This window comes from Anabrus simplex, chromosome 1 (genome assembly GCF_040414725.1).
Source record: "Anabrus simplex isolate iqAnaSimp1 chromosome 1, ASM4041472v1, whole genome shotgun sequence".
In the NCBI taxonomy this organism is placed as follows: Eukaryota; Metazoa; Arthropoda; class Insecta; order Orthoptera; family Tettigoniidae; genus Anabrus; species Anabrus simplex.
Window position 1 is genome coordinate 924,616,407 of NC_090265.1, and position 21,515 is coordinate 924,637,921.

Genomic DNA, 21,515 nt, shown 5'->3' on the forward strand with positions numbered 1-21,515 from the left:
TAATTTCAGTCAACTTTGAGTAAACATAAAATTAAACCACTAAATGACCACTCCAATAATTGCTGGCGAAGAATCGCCCTATCCTGCAATACATTCTGTACTTAGGCTAGTGGGTTTCACAGAGTTAAGGAGTAACATCTTTACATAAAGTTACCGGTGAAGCTAAACGATTAAAAATGACAGGTGTCTATAGGCAAACCTGCAATTTCAACTGAACTTGGTACACATACGACTTCTATCTGGAGAAAAATACTGTGGGAGGGTTGGGAAGGAGCGACATGAAAAAAAATCACTGAAAATAACCAATATTTATGTCCAATCCATACTTTTCGGCATAGCTGAGATGAAGAGTGACACTGTGGATGACAAATAAGTCTCCAATGGCATCGGGAATGAAAAAGGGCGAAGCATAAAATGTTCAAAATGACCGAAATTATGGATGCGTGTGCTCCAGCACAGCTCTCAATCAAACTAGATACACATAAGACTTACTAATTTTTTTTTTTTTTTACAATTTGTTTTACATCTCACCGACATAGGTCTTATGGTGATGATGGGAATAGAAAGGCTCAGGAGTGGGAAGGAAGCGGCTGTGGCCTTAATTAAGGTACAGCCCCAGCATTTGCCTGGTGTGAAAATGGGAAACCACGGAAAAACATCTTCAGGACTGCCGACAGTGGGACTTGAACCCACTATCTCCCGGATGCAAGCTCACAGCTGCACGCCCCTGACCATATGGCCAACTCGTCCGGTATATGAATTACTATCTGGAGAAAAAAATACTATGTGGGTAAAACACCCCCGCACCTTTACTGTTGGGGGTTGGGAAGGAATGGCATGAAAAATTAATCGAAAAATATTTGTGACAGTATGATGACAGCAGTGGGAATTGATTTGAAATTTCTCATTTTATTGTACACATTTCCTTTTCGGGTGTAAGATTTTAGTGTTGGACTGAAATTTTGGACTTGGAAAAATTGTTTTGATCTCATAAAGTTGGACTTATACAGAACATTTTAAATTGACTGTTTTAAAAACTCTTATTTGTAGCAAACATTATCATTTAATCTGTAGATTTCAAAATTTTTGTTTTTAGTCAAATTATTGTGCAACACCCTGTACTAGCACGCACAGTTTCGGAAGCGCATTTTCTGTTGCACAAAGTGTGAACTTTTCTAGTACGTTCGATTCCCACTGAGTCAGGGAGAAAGAAGAGTATTTTGATTGGAGAAAATAAAACTAAATGTGACTGGTGAATGTGAATTTCGAAGTTGAATTCTGCATTCTGATTGTGTTTTCTTTGATGGTTGCACCAAATCCATTTTCACGATCTTGCCTGGCTTCTTTGATGGGAGCGATATAGCGTCTATGTCTTTGATCATCGGACCATCTTAGTAAGCGGATGTGCTCATCCTTGGTCCGTGATTGGGAACCTTGGCCATCTTAGGGTAAGCATTGTTTCTTTCATATTTCAATTTTTAACTTCATTCAAATGTGAAAATTTAATTTCTTTCCTTATGCAGGAGTTCACCTTTGAATTTCACCTTTGCTGCTAATTCTACGCCAAATGGTCTAGCTTCTCATGTGTGTTCTCATTTTGTTTGGAGGCAATACCCTTTTCTTTATCTTTGTACTAAGTTGTAATTATCCCTCGGCTTTGCCTCCCGGTATTACTGTGTTTCCTTTCATACGCACGGAAAATCTATGCCCATTATCTGAAGTGTTTTAGTTTATGATGCAATTTCACAGTACCTCCGTGTTTGGTTTTATTTCAATATTTGTTTGAGTATTTAATCAACATGTGTTGTTCGAACAAGTTATAGATTGTTTAAATTTAGTGCCAAAGAACAGGTAATTTATGAAAATTTCTTTAGTGCACTGCGCATGTCTCAAGGTATGTCAATATTTTTGTTTCATTTTGATTATGTTGCCAGAGTTCTGTTTTAAATTGTTCTTGTTTTGAAAATGATATTGCTTTAAAATAAAATGCTCTAATCTAAGGGCAATTACCCTCTCAGTTTTCTTTCATAGCAAAAAGCTACATTCCATTACCTCTCAAGTTCCATTCCACTTCCCACATCTATTCTGTAGTTATGTTTCCTAACCTGTTTGTTTATATTTTGTGTTGCAATGCTTTGGTTGAAAATAAGTTTTTTCAAGTTCAAAATTTCCTTCTTTGATCATTATCATGTATTAACATAATGTAACAAAGGTTACAATATTAGTGACAAATTCATACTTTTCGGGATTGCTGAGATGAACTGCGACACTCTGGATGCTATTTTTAAGTCCAAGTTCAGCCTTCATTGGCATTGGAGTCAGACAGGTTGAAAAAGAAAATGTCCAAATGACCGAGATTAGTATTGAATACACAGTTCTTAGGAAGCAAATTGGTGACAGTCCCAATGACAGCTGGAATCGTGTACATTACATCTATAGCACGATGCATAAACACGTACAATTATCTCGTATTTTTATTAATTGTTTGAAAGGACAGGCTACTTCCCAGACTATATGGGCTTCAACAAGGACAAACTTCCATGCGAGACAAAATAATCTAAAACTAAAAACTTATAATTAAACACACAACAATAAATCTAGAACGACAAAATGCTACCGCCTGAGCCATGGAGGCTCTCACAAAATTAACAACAAGTAATATATATCCTAAAAATAAACCTTCAAGAAAGTACCCGGACAATGCATGGAGAAATTTCATATCAAGACACATTATTTCACCTATTCATAATGAATGCTGCAGAGCAGCAGTGGTCTTCTAGTTGGTATTTATTTTACTTTAGATGCTATTATCAGCTGGCAATGGGAAGAACATCATTCCAGTACCCATAGGTCACTTCAAACCCATGTATTCAACTTGTCACAAGTAATCTTATGCTCTTGACTGTTCAGAAGAAAACAGACAATTTTATGCCAAATGACAGTCAATTTTTTTTAATGGGTATGTTTATACAGTATTTAATGGATCTCACTTTCTTTGTAAATAACTTTTGATATGCCAGAATTATGCAAATAATTTACACAACAAATGTTTGCCTATACTTTTAATAAAAAATGTGCGCCAATTACGTGAGTAAGTATGGCAATAGACTCCCATGACAGGAAACTGTCTAAAGGGGATCAAGATCTGATAAGACCCAAAAAGATTTTTTGAAATCATAAGGGTGTCTGGTTTACTTTAATTTATCTGTGTCCAAAATCACTACAATATATTTACAAATACTCTATTTACACTTTGTCTCTCCAGTATTCAACTGTCGAGATTGCACATTCATTGGCTTCCACCAAATCCTTCATACTACATGGTCTGGTTTACTAAAGGAAATATAAACTATTTTGTCTTGGTATGAAAGTTCCACACAACTTAATAATATTCTTACAAGAAAGCTATTCAAATTTATAATTAGGAAATTTTTTTTACAAAAAAAATAATAAAGATACCGAAAATAGGATGGAGCAGCTCCTGTTGCACGGGCTGCACGCCACATCAGCTGTTCATCAGGAGATGGCAGAGGCTGGAATGCATTATTTATTGGTACTTTCATAAGACTGCTAGGCGATTCATAATTTCGGAACAAATGTAAATCTACAGGTTTCCGATCCGCAAGCACCGCAGTAACGATGAGCCTAAAAATCAAAATTACACATAAATTAGCTTACAGAGAACTGAAGAAATATTATTATTATTAGCATATGGCAAGGAAATTATATACACAATATACAATATATACACAATAACAAAAAACGTTGATTCACTTCAGGCATTAGTGTTATCTGTTATATCTGAATGTCCAACTTTTCAATCCACTGTAGTGCTTCCACTGTTGGAGATAGGAAGTCTTCCAATCTATCTGGATAAGCCCGTAGCTCAAAAGATGTTGCTTGAATGATAAAGTCCGGTCCAAGGTAACACCAAGATATTTTGGATACCTATTGTGATCAAGTACTCGATTGGAGAAGGTGGTAACATTTGGTTTTATGTTAGCAAGCCGGTTGCTCAACTGGAAGCAAGAAACCTCTGTCTTGGCTGTACTGGGTCTGAGTTTCCATTTCCTGAAATATTTTGCCAATGTGGATAAGTCCTGAGTCAAAATGCCTTCAGTTTTCTCAAAGGTCTTGTGTTGTGTGGCCAGAGTCAAGTCATCAGCACAGCAGAACTTTCTGGGTATTGTTTCTGGAAGATCAGAGATGTACAGATTAAACAGTAGTGGCGATAAAACTGATCCATGGGGCAAACCATTATGCAGTTTTCTCATTGAGCTTTTCTTTTCACCTAAAAAGACCTGGAATTTCCTGTCAATCATGTTGTTGATAAGCTGTGCAATCGTTCTGCAGGGTATAGCTCTGAGTTATTTATAAATCAATCCTTCCTTCCACACGGTATCAAAGGTAGCAGTGAGATCCACAAAGACAGCAGATGTTTCAAGCTTTTGCTGGTATCCGGCCTCAGTGTAAGATGTTAATGAAAGTACTTGATCGCAGCAGTTTCGGTTAAGTCTGAAGCCTGCCTGATCCACAGGAATGATAAAATGGCTGAACCAATTCTGTTGTAGATAAGCCTTTCAAAGAGTTTGTAGCAACAGCTAAGGAGGGCTATTGGTCTGTAACTTTCAGGTCTATTTGCAGGTTTTCCAGGCTTCAATATGGAGATAACTTTAGCTTTCTTGAAGTCAGGTGGGATTTGTCCAGTCTGGAGAATGTCCATGTAGAACTTTGCCATCCATCACTTTGCATTGTCTCCCGTATGTATGAGGAATTCTGGATGAAATAAATATACACTAGCCAATATGCCAGAACTCAACGACAAAGAAAGTTACAGGAACAGGATAGAAAATTTCCAATGAGGGAGACAAGTGAAAAGGATACTGAAACTATCAGGTGAAGAACAGGACAGAAGGAGAGAGAGAGAGAGAAAGAGAGAGAGTGAGTGAGGATGAAGAGTTGCTGGGAGAAGAAGAAAACCCAAACCATGACAAAGCTACCTGTGGTCCTACAGAGGCCATAACGAAAGAAGAAATTAGTTTGCATGTCACATGTATTTGAAATTAACTTTTTATAATCTGTGTAAAACATGGAATTCTGTCAACTATGTCACTGACTACTAAATTCCTAGCAGACTGCTCTTATTCTTTGATAAAGTCAACGATTGAATGAAATTATCTGAGTGTTTAAAGAAACATTATGCTGAGTATTGTGCTTAATAATAAAGTTATTGGTTTCATGTCCTACTAACTACTTTCGTGGTTTTTGGAGATGCAGAGGTGTTGGAATTTTGTGCTGCAGGAGATCTTTTACGTTTCAGTAAATCTACTGGCATGGGGCTTATGTATTTGAGCACCTTTAAATAACACCGGACCGAGCCAGGATTGAGCCTGCCAATTTGGGCTCAAAAAGCCTATGCCTAAACAGCCTGAGCCACACAGCTTGGCAGTACTATGATTACACTGCCTATGAAATACATACAGAATTCAAAGAAGTAATACATACACAATTATGTATTTTATATAGTCATTCGAAAAGAAATGAGCATATGATATTGAATGTTCCTTAAATTTAATATTTTATCAAAATTTCAATATTATAGAAATATAACTCACTTCTCACGTAGATACAAACCCTAACAATGCACTCAGCTTTTTCTGTTTTGAATGACTACCTTACTGTAATTTAATTTGCCATTTATGTACTGTATAGTAAGTTTATAACACCCAGTCAATCAATCAATCAATCAATCAATCAATCAATCAATCAATCAATCAATCAATCAATCAATCAATCAATCAATCAATCAATCAATCAATCAATCAATCAAGTCTTCTCTTAAACGATTTCAAAGCAGTTGGAAATGTATTAAACATGTCTCATGATAAATTATTCCAATCCCTAACTCCTTTTTCTATACATGAGTATTTGACCCAATTTGTCCTCTTGAATTCCAATTTTATCTTCATTTTATGATCTTCCTTATTTTTAGAAACTATACTGAAGCTTATTCATCTATTAATGTCATTCCAAGCCATCTTGAAACATTCTGCTTATAATACCAATATAAATGGTCTGTTATTGGATATTATAAATTTTCCAGCTAACTCATTCCTGGTTGCCAGCGTTTTGTCCTAGTGTGCTAAGTTGGGCTCTTCAGTTGGTAAATAGCACACCCACCAAGACACATGGCTAGTGCATACCGTGGAGGCCACTGTGTAGGCTACTTGGAGCCATGAGCAGTGCCAATGCAATTTGAGAGACTATGTCACATTACCAATTACTTTTAGATAGCTGGAAAATTTATAATGTCCAATAACGGACCATTTATATTGGTATTACAAATTTACTCATTCGGGGCAAATATTTCAGTTTCCCTATGAGAATCAACATCTATCGCATTCTGCTTAGTCAGGCTGACAGTCTCCTTACCTCCAAGTCTTCCCCCAGCCCAAAGTTTACAACATTTTCGTAACACTACTCTACTAATCTTCCATTTGGATATACAGTGAAACCTCGTTAGTAAGTTTCTGCAGGGGACAATGAAAAAACTGTGTTAAGCGGGAAAACGTACTATCGAATATCCCATTCAAAAGTATCCAACAGGGAGATGGTATCACTTTACCCACTAGTACAGTGTGTGTGTGTGTGTGTGTGTGTGTGTGTGTGTGTGTGTGTGTGTGTGTGTGTGTGTGTGTGTGTGTGTGTGTGTGTGTGTGTGTGTGTGTGTGTGTGTGTGTGTGTGTGTGTGTGTGTGTGTGTGTGTGTGTGTGTGTGTGTGTGTGTGTGTGTGTGTGTGTGTGTGTGTGTGTGTGTGTGTGTGTGTGTGTGTGTGTGTGTGTGTGTGTGTGTGTGTGTGTGTGTGTGTGTGTGTGTGTGTGTGTGTGTGTGTGTGTGTGTAAAATCTCCTTTTCAGGAGATAAAGGAGAGCACTAAAAAGTGTGAAAAAGTCGAGAGTGCAAATATCAATAATTCTTTAATGGAGCCTGATAAAGTAACAAGAGGCTATTTAAAGATGTGAAAAACACGGAAGAACAGATATGACATGTTTTTGCCCTTGGACTCACAGAAGTAGCTACAGTACCTACATACTATAGCAGATCACTTTCTTCCTAAAACGACTGTATAATGAATTGTTAGTTGAAGCCTTAGGTTTCTGACTGGGGGTAATTAAACAATGTTTTCTGATCACCTTGTTCGAGCACTGATTTCTCGCGAGGTTACACTAGCCATACACGATTAAGTGTCTTCGGCCGCCATCTTGAACACGAAACTTCGGCAGTACTCGACATTGGTTCGGACAGACTTGCCGGGGAATAATAAAAACGTGCCAACTGTCAAACTGGTAGTTTGTATTTTTGTATAAATGGTACACCGCTTTACCATTGCCTGCATCTTTACATAACTTTTTAATGGGATAGGCCTACAGTATATGGAAGCCTTACTACTTAACAGCACTCACAAATGACCTGTCGAAAATCTGCTATTGCTGCACTATAGACTTATTTTATCTTCAGTCGTACCACACTGATTTAAATCATCTTATCACAAGAACAGTCATTGGCATTACCTTCAATTTATTGTGTTGAGTGGTGAAAAGAAGTAAAGTGATTATTTGTCGCGTGACAGGCTACTTCCTACTTACAGACTAACAGGATAATTGTGAGAAGTTAAGTAGCGCGGTACATACGGTATCTGTCTTGTGATAGCCTAGCTATGGATAAGAAAAGGATTGTGAAACCACTCGCTAATGAAGAAAAAATTAAAATCCTTCAAGAAGTAGATAGGAATCCACATCTTAAGCACATAGAGTTGGCACAAACGTTAAAACTACCACCTTCTACTTTCAATACTATTGTGGGCAACAGAGATAAAATTGAAAATGTGTACAAGCAAAATAGAAACGGAAAAAGAAAACGAATGTGCAAAAGAAAGCTTCCGAAGTTGAAAAGAATGATTTTGAATAAATAAATTTCTAACTTCTGATTGGAATGCGAAATAGACTACAAGCACAATCAAGCGCACTAGGTTATTCAACAATCTCACTGACAACAAAGATCTTTCCATAGAACAAAGAGCACACAACAAAAAATAAACCACTTTTCCCGTTGAGAAAATCAAATGATCATAAATATGTCTCTTGGTCATGACCATTCTCCAATGGCTACACGGTTGCTAGAGTTACACTTCCGTTACGCATTTTGTGGTGGTAACTTTCGTGACGCATAATTTCGGATGACTCCCAGCCATAAGCCATGTATGTCAACAGGACAGCTTGAAAAAAACACCCACATGTGAAAACTGAATTCAGCGCTCCTAGCCACAGTGGAATCTATTACTGTGTCTTGTTCTAGCGTAAAGTCTTTGCTGCCAATCAATGACGCAAAACTCGACTTTACTTAAGCTCATCAAAGAAAGGACAATAAGTTCCACCTTTTCAATACTATATATTGTGTGAAAGTTTTACATTACAGTTAAAACATCACAACTTTTGTACATTCGGTACCGGTTTCGACAGATTCCCTGTCATCATCAGCCGAGAATAATTAAACAAAGACACGTATAGATCATGATTCTTATGGTGTGATTACAATGGTGGATTAAAAATGTACATTATATGATTAAAATAGTATATATATATATATATATATATATATATATATACACACACAAATAAAAGGTAAGTAAAATGGGAATGGTCATTATTCTATGAGGTGTACACCTTAATATTTCTAATTAAACGGTTAATTTGTTAAAAGAAATTTTGTTCTTGTGATATATAATTAGGGCCTATAGTGAAATTTGATTGTAGGCTTAATTCTGTAATATTTTAACTTTTTGACCAGTCAATTCATTGAAGTTATGTAGCCATGTTTGACACATTAAAAAGGTAAACAAACATTTAGTCGAATGGTGTTCCACATAAAATATGTACAATAAAATCCGATTGGAGCTTCAACTTGGACTTAAGAATGGAAGAATTATATTAATGTTCAATGCAAGCAGAAATAGATGAGTTAATTTTTTTTTTTCCTTTTTTTTTTCCACTATGTATTGATGTTGATAATTAGAATGTCCATTGAACAGTTCAATATGTCGATTTGTATTCTGGAATGGTTTACATTATTTTGAGAAATAGTAATTGAGGTTCTTGCTAAGGTGGTACTTGAAGATCTTGTGTTGTAAGTTGTGAATACATAAATGATTTGGAAAGATCCTGATCCAAGTCGGAACCTATAAGAAATAAAATGCTATTTAAAGTTATATGAAAATCGGAAGGAATAAAAATTCGCGAAATATTAGCGAAATGAAGGACTCACCTCAGGTGCCAAGTTGGTAGTAAATGTATCGGAGTGGAACTAACAGGCTGAATGTGAAGAGACGGACCTCAGAAGGAAGCAAGGAGGGGCGGAGTTACTGAGCGAGGGGAAGAGGGAGCGTGGTGGAGGCGGGACTATAATCGGGTGGGCGCGGACGGCGGTAGGGGTAATATGTAAGCGTGTTATGGATTGTTTTGAAGATAGATCGATTTTTGGGGATTTTAAGATTGTTCAATATTTTGATAAACGTATCAAATAAAATCGTAGGTTTGTCGGATAAATCATTGAGATTAAAATTTGAATTATGGTACTGATCGAGTGAGATGTAAAATTGTTCAGTGAAATCAAGTATAGGACCTTTATTTATTATTTCAATGATGTCTATATCGTGGTCTATGCCATAAAATTTGTGTTTATAGTCGTGTATATGTTGGCCTACTGCGGAGAATTTTCTGTATTTAATTGCATTTACGTGTTCTGTATATCTAATTTTGAACGATCTACCGGTCTGTCCGAGGTAGGTACCGAGGCAGTCGTTACAATGAAATCTATAGACACCTGACTTTTCAAAGGGGTTGGAAGGGTTGATTGAGTTAGAGTTGTGTAGAATGTCTAGGTTTCTATTATTAGTTCTGAAGGAAATGTTAATATTCTGCTTCTTAAATATATTTGTAATATTATGGATATTGCGGTTATAGGTAAAAGTTGAAAAAGTTTTTGATTTAGTAGTTTGTTTAATTAGGTTCGATTTTGGGCGATGTCTGAATTTGCTGATTATATTTTCTATAAAATTCTTATTGTAGCCATTATGAAATGCGATATTGCGTATAGTGTTTAATTCTTTATTAAGGTCTGATTTTGACATAGGAATATTGAATGCTCGGTGTACTAGGCTATTGTAGGTAGCCCGTTTATGATTAGGGGGATGAGTAGAGTCCTGTTGTATTGTCGTAGCAGTATGTGTGGGTTTTCTATAAACTTTATATTTAAAGGAAGATGGGAGTCTAGTGATAGTGAGATCTAGAAAATTGATGGTATTGTTGACTTCGGATTCTAGTGTAAATTTAATGTCTGTGTCGATTGTGTTAAGATGTGTTAGAGTGGTAGCTGCGTCTATAGTGCGTTGGTCCATAATAATAAATACATCATCGATGTACCTGGACCAGAAATGTATGTTGTTAAATGTTGCATTATTGTCTATTTTTGCATGTTCTAAAAAATCTAGATATATTTCTGCTAAAATGCCGGAGGCTGGTGAACCCATGGCTAGGCCGTCCTGCTTGTATATTATTTTATCGAATGTAAAGTAGTTGTTATTGATTAAAAGCTTCAAGATAGACATAAAGTCAGCTATCTCAAGTTGACTAAGTTGGCTATGGTTGTGTAGATTTTGAGGGATAACATGAAGGAGTTTTTCTGGTTTAATACTAGTGTACATATTAGTAACGTCAAACGAGTGTAAAGAGTGATATGGTTGAAGTGTAAAGTCATCTAGTTGTTTAATAAGTTGAAGTGTATTCTTTATAGATTTCTTGGACTGAAAGGTGTAGTGTTTTTTGAGGAATTGTTGAGTGAATTGTGCTGCTTTATACAAAGGACTAGGTCTATAGTTTACAATAGGGCGTATTGGGACATTAGTCTTATGTATTTTAGGTTGTGCTTTGACAGTGGGAAGTCCTGGGTTCATATGAATTAGTTTACTTTTTTCACTGTCGGTTAAGAGAAAGGATGTATTTTTAAGTGTCTGTTTTAACTGCCGTTGGATGGCTTGTGTTGGATCTTTGTTAATTATTGTAAAAGTGCTGTCTGTGAAAAAATCTTTAGTTTTGGATACGTATTCTGTTTGGTTCATTATTACAGTGGTGTTTCCTTTATCAACCTTCGAAACGATGGTATGATTGTCTTTTATTTTCTTTTTAAGTTGAATGATCTTATTTCTATCTTCAAGTTGTGATTTGGTGATATTCAGGGTTGGTGATATAAAAGTTTTCTTTAATTGTTTATTAGCTTCGTGTCTGAGTTCATCTTGTATGTCGTAAGGCATCTTTTTTATCGCTGCTTCTGTTTCTATTAGTTTTTTAGCAACATTTGATGGGTTGTAATTAGGCCAGTTATGTTTAGGGCCCTTTGATAAAATAGCGATCTCTTCGTCATCGAATGTTGCATTAGATAAGTTGATGAATGGGGGATGAAATTCGGTTATGGGGTGACTGGCAGTGTCTAGGCTGATCGGGTTATTAGATGGTTTGTTGGTTGTGGGAGATTTGTTAAGGAGAGTTTGAAACTTGTTATTTAAAGTGGACTGTTTTTGAATAAGTAAAGTGGATAGCTTACTGTAAACTTTTTCTTGGAAAATATTCCATTGTGAGTCTGATAACAACGTAGCAACTTCGAGGTGAGTCTCATATAATCGGTTATTTAAGAGTGATTTTTTCTTATGTAGAAATTTTAATTCATTTTTGAGCCATAATTTGTTAGTTTTATGGTAGACTTTATGTTGATGTGGTAAAACGTGTCTCTTGTTGTTGTTCTTTAGAAAATTAGGAGTCAAATTATGAGCAATGCATTTCTTAATAAAGTCTATGTCTTTGATTAATTTTCCTATTTTGATTCTCAGGCTCATATAATAATGAGCTTTACTTTTTGCCTGGTTGACTCTATCATTTAACGTTAAGAATTTCATATTTAGGTTCCGTATTGAAACAAGATTTATATCAAAGAAAGGACAATAAGTTCCACCTTTTCAATACTATATATTGTGTGAAAGTTTTACATTACAGTTAAAACATCACAACTTTTGTACATTCGGTACCGGTTTCGACAGATTCCCTGTCATCATCAGCCGAGAATAATTAAACAAAGACACGTAAGCTAACATCTAGGTGCAATATACTATGTGTTCAAGAATTCAAGGTCATTTCCTCTTATCACGCAACTTTCTCCAACCGACCCGTGGCGAAGGTTCTTATCTCTCTTGAAAATTACATTTGTACACAAGGGATGGCAAAGAACATTTTAAGGTCTGGGGAATATATGATTGTACTAAGCAGTAAAGGCAAAAAATCATGACGTGTTAAGTGAGGTATTCTTTATAGAGTTTTAATACGATGGGCGTTGGACTTCAAATTTATGACATGCTAAGCGGGAAAACGTGTGAATGAGGAACGTACTAACAAGGTTTCACTGTACTGCTATCCCTGACAATGCATCCTATTATACAGCGCAACCTGGACATTATGGTACATTACTGTATAGTATCTGGTGATTGATTCTCTTCTCGCAAAGACTATGTACTGTCCTGGTTGAAAGACAGACAGCAAACTCAAGAGAGAAGAATACGTAGAACTTTGACAAAAAGAAAACAAGCTTCAGCCAGTAATACACAGTGGATAGGATTTTAAAAGAAAATTGATTTTCGATTCTGCCATTATCTCCTGCATGCATTATATTCATCAGTTAGAAATTGTTTCTGAGAAAGTACCTGCAAGGAACTTATACAATGTCATGCACTCACATTTTTCTTTTATGAGTGACTATACATTACTGCAATTTGCCATTTATATACTGTACAGAAAGTTGATATCAATCAATCAATCAATCAATCAATCAATCAATCAATCAATCAATCAATCAATCAATCAATCAATCAATCAATCAATCAATCAATCACCAGGTACTGTACAGTAATGTACCATAATGTCCAGTAATTAAAATAAGTACAATATTCACCATTAAGAATGTGGATTGTTATTGGTGATGTGAGGGCAGAGAATCATGCACAGCGAGATGCACAAGTGAAGATGATCTTGTGAACTTTTCCAGTTCTTGTAGTATGGAACTGTACTCTAACAGGGGTCTTACCAATGACATATGCCTATGCCTTTACATCCTTTGCTCCTAAATACCCTCATAACCATGCGAAGAGATATGTAACCTTTATTTATAATCCTGTGTGATTACCCCAATAAAGTCCGGCTCCATGGCTAAATGGTTAGCGTGCTGGCTTTTGAAACCATATTCACAAATTCAACATATCCTTTAAAAGTCGATGTAGGCCAAATTTACGCGGTACATGATTTCCAGAGACTTACTACAAACAGGATACCGGTGACCAAATTACAATGGAAGAGAGAACAAAAAAAAAAGGAAAGGATTTCACCATCATGTTGGGCGCTTTTGTATCTTATGTGCTTTATTTTATTAGATTACAGAATTAGAAACTATTTGCGATCGATTCTTGTTCGGCTTGGTGTTATTTATTAGATTTTTCGATGAGCTTGGCTGATCAAAGTTGCTGACATGAAAGAAGTTCTCACAGGAAACTGACGAAGTTTCCCCGGGAAAACTGAATGTTTATATCGAAATTTTAAACTCATGTAATTAATATCTGAAGCTGGCTCCGTGGTCTAGCTTGCCTGCCTCTCACTCATAGGCCCCAGGTTCGATTTTTGGCCAAGTCAAGCATTTTTACCTGGGTATGAAGGCTGGTTCTAGGTCCACTCAGCTGAAGTGATTACTGTTAATTGAGAAGCTCTCAAACGGTGAGATAGTGACCCTTGTCTAGAGAGCCAGGGATAACAGCTGAGGGGATTTATCACACTAACCATGCATCACCTCGTAATCTACAGACCTTTGGGACTGAGCAGTGGTCGCTTGGTAGGCCAAGGCCCATTAAAGGCTGTAGTTTGTTTTGTTTTAGGAGCGTTATATTATAACGATATGTATTCAATTATTGTGATGTTCAACCAAATTGTTGATGGTTATAATTTGTTCCTGGATTTACAGTTTTCCCGTATTTACGTTCTCTTTCCGTGGTACCCCCAAAATGGAGAATCAGGTTTCACTGTATATCTTTATGAAGGAGACCAACTCCATTATTGAATCATTCATATTCCCACTCCTATATAATATAATTACAGTAGAAGTCCGCTATAGCGAGTACGGCATATAATGAGAGCTCCGTTATAGCGACGACATTTTTCGGTCCCTTCAAAATTCCTATATTAAACTGTGTATCGTCCTTCGGTTACAGCGAGAACCCTATCACTGGCGCATCCGTTATTACGAGCGATTTTCGCGCGATTTCTAGGTTTCCGATATTTATGCACCCCAGCGATGATATTGCATGCGATCGATTACCTTTGGCATCGTTTCCTCGCTATGTGCACTAGCGATTTCTCTCGTCGACATTCGAAGGCGATGTCGGAATCGATTAGTAATATCCGTCGACAGCTGTTCCGTAAAGAAAATTCGAAATGAAAGAGAACAAATTTTCAACATCAATGCGTAAATAACCTGTCCGATAACGGTTGTTAACTCGTTAAAAATTAAGGCTGACTAAACGACCGCTTAATTTTGAAACTAAATACTGCAATTAAGTAAGAATTGGATACACCTCGAGATATGGCACAGCGCTTAATTGATTTCAGAGGTTAGTTTATATTTTGTCGCGTCTGATTAAATTACGGAAAAGCTATTATGAAAGGTATAATTTCTCTACTGGCGCTTGAAGTGTGTTTTCATCATACGTATAGTACGGTTAAGTTAGGATACGTGACGCTGTTTGAATAAGAAAACTGAAACGTTTGCAACAAAATGCGATCGATCATCTTCGGTACCGGTACGGTATAGTTTGCTCACTTTGTGCATTTGCGAGCTCTCTCGTTGGCATTCAAAGGCGATGTTGGAGTTTATTAGTAATACCCATCGACTGCTGTTCTCTAAAGACAATTTGAAATAAAAGAGTATAACACGTTTTCGTAATAAATGCATAAATAACGTGGCCGATAGCAGTTGTTAACTCGTTAAAAATACTGAAGTAAACGATATCTTAATTAAATGTTATATATGGAAATTAGGCCTAAGTAAGAATGTTATACACCTCAAGATATGGCACAGTACATCACTGATTTCAGAGGATATTTCATATCTTCTCGCGTCTAGTTACGGCTATTTACTTGTAAATTTTTCTCGAGGAGGTTATTTCTCTACATGCGTTTCAAATATGTTTTCATGAAAGGCTACATATACGGTTAGGTTAGGTGACACTGTTGGAAGAAGAAAGCTGAGGTGTTTGCCACAGAAATCTCGGGAGTGATACCGTATATTTTCACCGAATCCAAGACTTATTTCTCTCAGAATTTCATGCGAAAACTCAAGGGTTGTTGCATTCGCGGCCTAACAGTAAGCTAATGGATACCACTGGCAACTACCGCGGCAACCACGCTGCTTCTTTTCACACGCGCACAGAACTCGTTGACAATAAACGACCGCCTCTTTACTACACATCGCTAGCCGCGACAACCGGTTGTACAGTACCTGTGTGTTTCTCAAATCTGCAGAATGGCATCAAAACATGCGACCCTTCCAATTCTTAGAAAAGCCATGGCTACTCAGTGGCAGAGTCATAACGCGTCTATTGTACTTGACGCTTAGTAAAATTAAGGTTTATAGACAGCAGGAATATTTTCGTGATGGATAGTCGTATTGTAAAAACACGTGGAAAAGGTATTGCCGCCAAATTTTCAACGGGTTCTAGTCGATATTATATTGCCAATTTTAAGTTAATGTTTATTAAACACGCGAAAATGTAGAATAATTGTGCAGCCGCAAGAAAATACGGCATAGGCCTAACTAAAGCCAATATTTGGCGTTAGCGTGAAGACAAAGAGCTAAAAAAAACGCGTACTGTACAAAAAGTGCATTCAATGGTCCGCAACAAGGACGCTTTAAAGAAGTCGAAGATGAAATTGTGAGGTATGTGCACGAAAAACGCAAGGGCGGAATGGCCATACCGTGGCGCAAAACACTCGTTCGTTGACTTTCAACGTCCGCGATTAGGCCTATTTATCACTAGCCGCTGAATTTGGCCGAACCCGACAAGCGAGACGTGCGTATAGCGGTAGCCGGTTATATCTGACGCTGCGTAAAAGTACCGGTAACCGTTTTATAGACAGCAAGAATAATTTCCTGATGGATCGTTGTATTGTAGAGACGCACGGAATAGGTATTGCCGGAAAATTTTCAACGAGTTCTCTTCGGTATTATGATGCCAATGTTAAGTTAATGGTCCTTAAACACACGGAAATAAAGAATAATTGTGCAGCCGCAAAAACAAAAAGAAATACGGCGTGACGAAAGTCAATGTTCGGCGTCTAAAAATAGTCAAAAAATGCGTAGGCCTACTGTACAACAAGACATTAAAATTATTTTACAAACTTCTTTTTGAGCCTGATTTTAATTTTTTGAAGGAAAAAGTGGGGTTCATCTTGGATTCAGAGAAATACGCTACTATATTTTTTTCAGAATGAAATTAAACATACACTTTCGCGTAGTATCGGATTACGAAAATAACAAACAAGTTAGCCGTAATGTTGATATCATCTGCGGAAACGCAAGTTTTGAACAAACTGATGGCCGTTTCATACCGATTTTAAATTGCATGAAGGGTTTTCCGACTTTTATATAAAAATCGGATATAACGACAATCCGTTATAGCGAGCAAATTTTTCGCTGTTTTGAATTCTCGCTACAACGGACTTCTACTATATATCCATTTCTCAGATTTCTTTTCACACCCTTTCCATGTACTGTCGGATCTTTTATTATGGACACTCGAGTTTAGGCGTTAACTACAAATGAACCGATAGGACTATTTAAAAGTGAGTTATGCAGTAGAACCTTGACTCTCCATTTTTGGAGTGACGACAAAGAAAAAAAAACGTACAACACAGGAAAACGGAAAATCCGGGAACGAATGAACCACGGCATCAACAATTTGCCTAAACAACACAAACATGAAATATGTATTATTATAATCTTACAAACTCTCTTAAACCAAACCAAACTACAGCCCCAATGAACCATCCGCTTATCAAGCAACCCCTGCTCATCCCGAAAGCCTGCAAATTACGAGGTGACACATGGTCGGTGTGATGAATCCTCTCGGCCGTTATTCCTCGCTCTCTGGACCGAGGTCACCATCTCACCATCTCACCATTCCATAGTTCTTCAATTAAAGGTAATCATAGAATGAGTGAACCTGGAAGCAGCCCTCATAACCAGGTAAAAATGCGTGACCTGAGGGGGAATCGAACCCGGGCCCGCCGGGTAAGAAGCAGGCAAGTTAGACCGCGGGGCTGGCTTCAAACATTAATTGCCGCTACGCGACTTAAAAATCGCGAAACTTTACATTCATTTTACCGGGGAAACTTCGTCAGTTTCCCGTGAAAACTTCTTTCAGTTCAGCAATTTTGATCAACCAAACTCTTCGAAAAATCTAATGCCGGTAACGCCAAGCCAAAAAACAATCAACCACAAGTAGTTTTTAATTCTCTAATCTAATAAAATAAATCACATTAGATACAAAAGCGCCCAACATGATGGCAAAATCCCTTTTTCTTATCTTCCATTTTAATTTGGTCACCGGAATACAGTTCGTAGTCAGTTTATGAAAATCTTGTACCGCATAAATTAGGCCTACATCTACTTTTAAAGGTTATGTTGAACTCGAGAATATGGTTTCGATTGTTTCGAATGTAAGTATCGATTCTCAAAAGTTCTCGAATGCATTATATTCAATTCTGCCCATCACTAATCACAATCAAATTGGAAGGAGAAAAAATATCATCAAAACTCCATAAATTACGGTTATTCGTGACCTTGAGCTCAGATGGAAAGCATGCTCACTGTACAAGTCTGTACAAGTGCGAAATGCTACAAACTTTTAAAATGTAACGTGCGCAAATAAAACGACTGCAGTTTTTATACCATTTTAACACAAAAACCTGAAATTTCCAGGCTTATATTAAGACCAAGAAAGTAATAGACAATCCCAAAACCTCCCATAATTTTATGTATGTAAGGTGCAAAATCTGTTCTAGTCTTGATAACCATCGTATACGATGATATTAAAATACTGGTACTTTGTGTTTAGAAGGAGCAATTTCGATTCCTGCCTGAAAGCCCAGTGACTATACAATGCCCTGAGGGAAATGCCGAAAACCTGTTCGGCGATACAATAGAAAAAAGTAAAAAAATTAACATCTAACCCTGGACATAATGTGGACGTTTTGCAAGTACGAACATTTGACGAAACTCGTTCTGTAAGTAGAGCTTTCGAAGTGCACTCTGTCTCCTTCCAATTGTTGTGGCCACTCTCCGTTTTATGATTTCCACAGATTCTCTAAACAATATCACCCGAATGCGATGCTAAGATGGTCCCTTATGCAAGTTCACCGCCGATCACTTTTCCAGTACAGTACTTCCTCTAATTATCGCAATGACGGACGATGACGCCAAGAACCGTAAGTATGCCATAGCCGTTCTTACGTGAGATACCGTTTCTGAAAAATGCGTAATCGAGGATTTAGTGTTGATGGGACTTAAATTTCTGGATGCTTGATCCAGGAAATTGTTTCTTCGAGGAACGGATAATGCAGGATTTTTACAACGTGATTTAATTAGGATGCTCGCGGGACCATGTAATACAGGAAAACGCAGATTCCGGAAACATATAATCGATGTTCTACTGTACCAATAATTTCCTTGTCTAATTCTTCATTAGAGTGTCTAAAATAAATTTTTTTGAAGTTCATTAATTCTTTTTTATTTGTGGTTGTAGTAAATACTGTCCAGGCTTTTGGCTTCTTCTCTAGAAACCACTCACTTAAATGAACATACAACAGAAAACTTGGGCTTGTTTTGAAGCACTCAGTCGTGGTTACCGGGAACTACAACGACTGTAACCGTACAGTGTGATACTGAATTTATGAAGAGTTATATTGATTGGATGTTTTATGCGTGCTGGTCCGTGTGAATAACAGCATGCAGGGTGGTGAAACCGGGTACAGGGTTGCCGCGCCACGTACCCTTGCCTCAGGCAGTCTGCCTGTGTTCTGGATTTTAGCCACACGACTTCAAGATGCCTCTGAGACCACCGTTGTCAGAGGGCAAACTTGCAAAGGTTTTGAATGCTATTTGTCTCCTTCAAAGTTTGTACCAGAAAGTGGAAAATTGTCTTGGATTATTGTTGTCGTCAAGAAAGAGAGTAGGAGCCGCTTCGAAGAAGAATGATTAGAAATATATCATCCAGGTCAAGAAAGAAGCAGAAGTAGTTTTTGAGGCTTTGTCATTCGAAAATCCAACTTTATGATTTTACTTTGGCCATAATACGAGGAAATATACACGATATTTTCATGAGTAAGGCATTCACTACAATTAAAAGCATCCACCTGAAACTGTTGAAATATATGAGGGATTTTACTTATGTCAATTACTAGCTTTCGGAACTCTGAAAACAATGTAAAAACACACGCTAAGAAACTGAAAGATTACCTCTGGGAGAAAGATGGACTGTCTGAAAAGGTATCTCATTTCGAGCCGGTCGAAATCAACACAAATGACAGCAGAACATAGTGATTTTTCCGACTAAGAATATTGACAAAATTAAATACTGTAAAGATATGTAAATAACCCTTGTAAAGATTGTGACATTTCAAATTACGAAGCCAACCATTTGTAAACCTGCAACTGAACGCTCTAAGTCCTTATGAGAAACGGCGATGGGAAGTGGAATTTTTACGAGAAAATAAAATCAAAGGTTGAAAGTAAACAAAAGGCTGCATTCGTTACACGCTGCATTTACGACTCAATGCGGCAACGCTGTACCCGATTTCACCACCCTGCCCACTGTTAATTGCATGTTCCAGCATCCACACAACTTCCCATCAATATAACACTTCATAAATTCAGTATCACACTGTACAGTTACAGTGGTTGTAGTTTCTGATAACCACAAATGAGTGCTTCAAAACAAACTCAAGTTTCCTGTTGTACATTCATCCTGGGCTAAGAAAACGTTGCTGTAGAAAAATTATAAGAACTTTCTCTGGGGTGGTTGAAAAACAGTATAACTTGTGTATTACACTATGAATATGTGTGGCTATAATATATAAAAATTTCATTACCATTAGATAAGTAGTTTTCCACGTATATTTTTAAGTGAGCGCTTCCTAGAGAAGAAGCCAAAAACCTGGATAATATTTAATACAACCACAAATAAAAAATAATTAACTTCAAAAATAATTTGTCTTATACGCTTTAACGCAGAATTAAACAAGGAAAATATTGATATAACTTATTTTGCAATAGGCCATCGGTTCATTAATTATTACAGCCTAAACTTGACAGCCTAAACTTGAGTGTCCATAATAAAAAATTTGACAGTAGTCTCACTCAACCCCAATATCCAAAACTTGTGCCTGTCCATAGGGTCTACGAGTTCTTCACATTTGTTAGTGAGAGCGAGGATGCTGAGGGTTTCAATTCTCAGCTATTTCCTGGGTAAGGTCTGTCTCTTCCTGCACCTTCGTTGAGCTTTGGGTTGTTGGCAGTCCTAATTTAGTGATCTGCTTGACGAATTGTCACGTCCAGCAATTTGAATACTTTTATATCCAAGGCTTGTTTTAGTTTTGAAAGCACCATTCATTTACCTCGGCTTGCTATGCCTAACACTGCAGAAGGTTTTCTGTCAGGGTATTTCCCTTATTTCTATCTACAAGGCACCATCACTTTGATGAATTTATGTGCCATTTCCTAATCAAAGGCTTCATCAAGCCTCCTATGAAAGACCTTCTCCACCCTTAGCCGTTGTTTCTCCCATAGTTTGTCAGGTTTGGCATTCTTTCTGGAAAACTAGGTTTCCCACAAAGGAATCAAGCAAGAGGGCATCGAGGCCTCTCACTCTTGGCCACCATTTGTAAATAAAACACAAATTAAAGATATTTTTTAAAAATTCCCTCTCAAAATTAGGGTGTGCAGATTATTCACATATATATGATATATGGTGACAATGTCACGACATACTAGAAGCTATGTACATGTTGCAGTGAGTTATGCCCTTTTATCTTGGAGTAATAAATCTTTTTTGACTTGCTTACATAATTCTAAAGAATTTAAAATTACAGATTCATATATGGTACTCACTTAGGATGCTTTATACTAGTCATAACATTATTACTTCCGAGAGATTCCTTCAGCATAGTCTCCAAAGGTTCACTATTATATGGACGGCTTCCCATGAAAGCAATTTCTTTCATGCGAATGTACAGGCAAAGGCATTCTCTCAGGGTTTTTCCTGGAATAACACATTAATGAAATTATCTTGATGGATAAGGCACCATAATGAGAGAGACC

General features: G+C 37.1%; 1 protein-coding gene across 1 annotated transcript in view; it reads right to left on the bottom strand.

The window, feature by feature from the left end:
* The window catches only part of iPLA2-VIA (calcium-independent phospholipase A2 VIA), a 142,903-nt gene that overhangs the window by 55,136 nt on the left and 66,252 nt on the right, over positions 1–21,515 (bottom strand). The window contains exons 8-9 of the mRNA XM_067136657.2: positions 21,306–21,456; positions 3,460–3,645 (exon numbers count right to left, since the gene is read on the bottom strand). Coding sequence (XP_066992758.1) covers positions 3,460–3,645; positions 21,306–21,456 — 337 coding nt within the window. The remainder of the gene's footprint in view (positions 1–3,459; positions 3,646–21,305; positions 21,457–21,515) is intronic.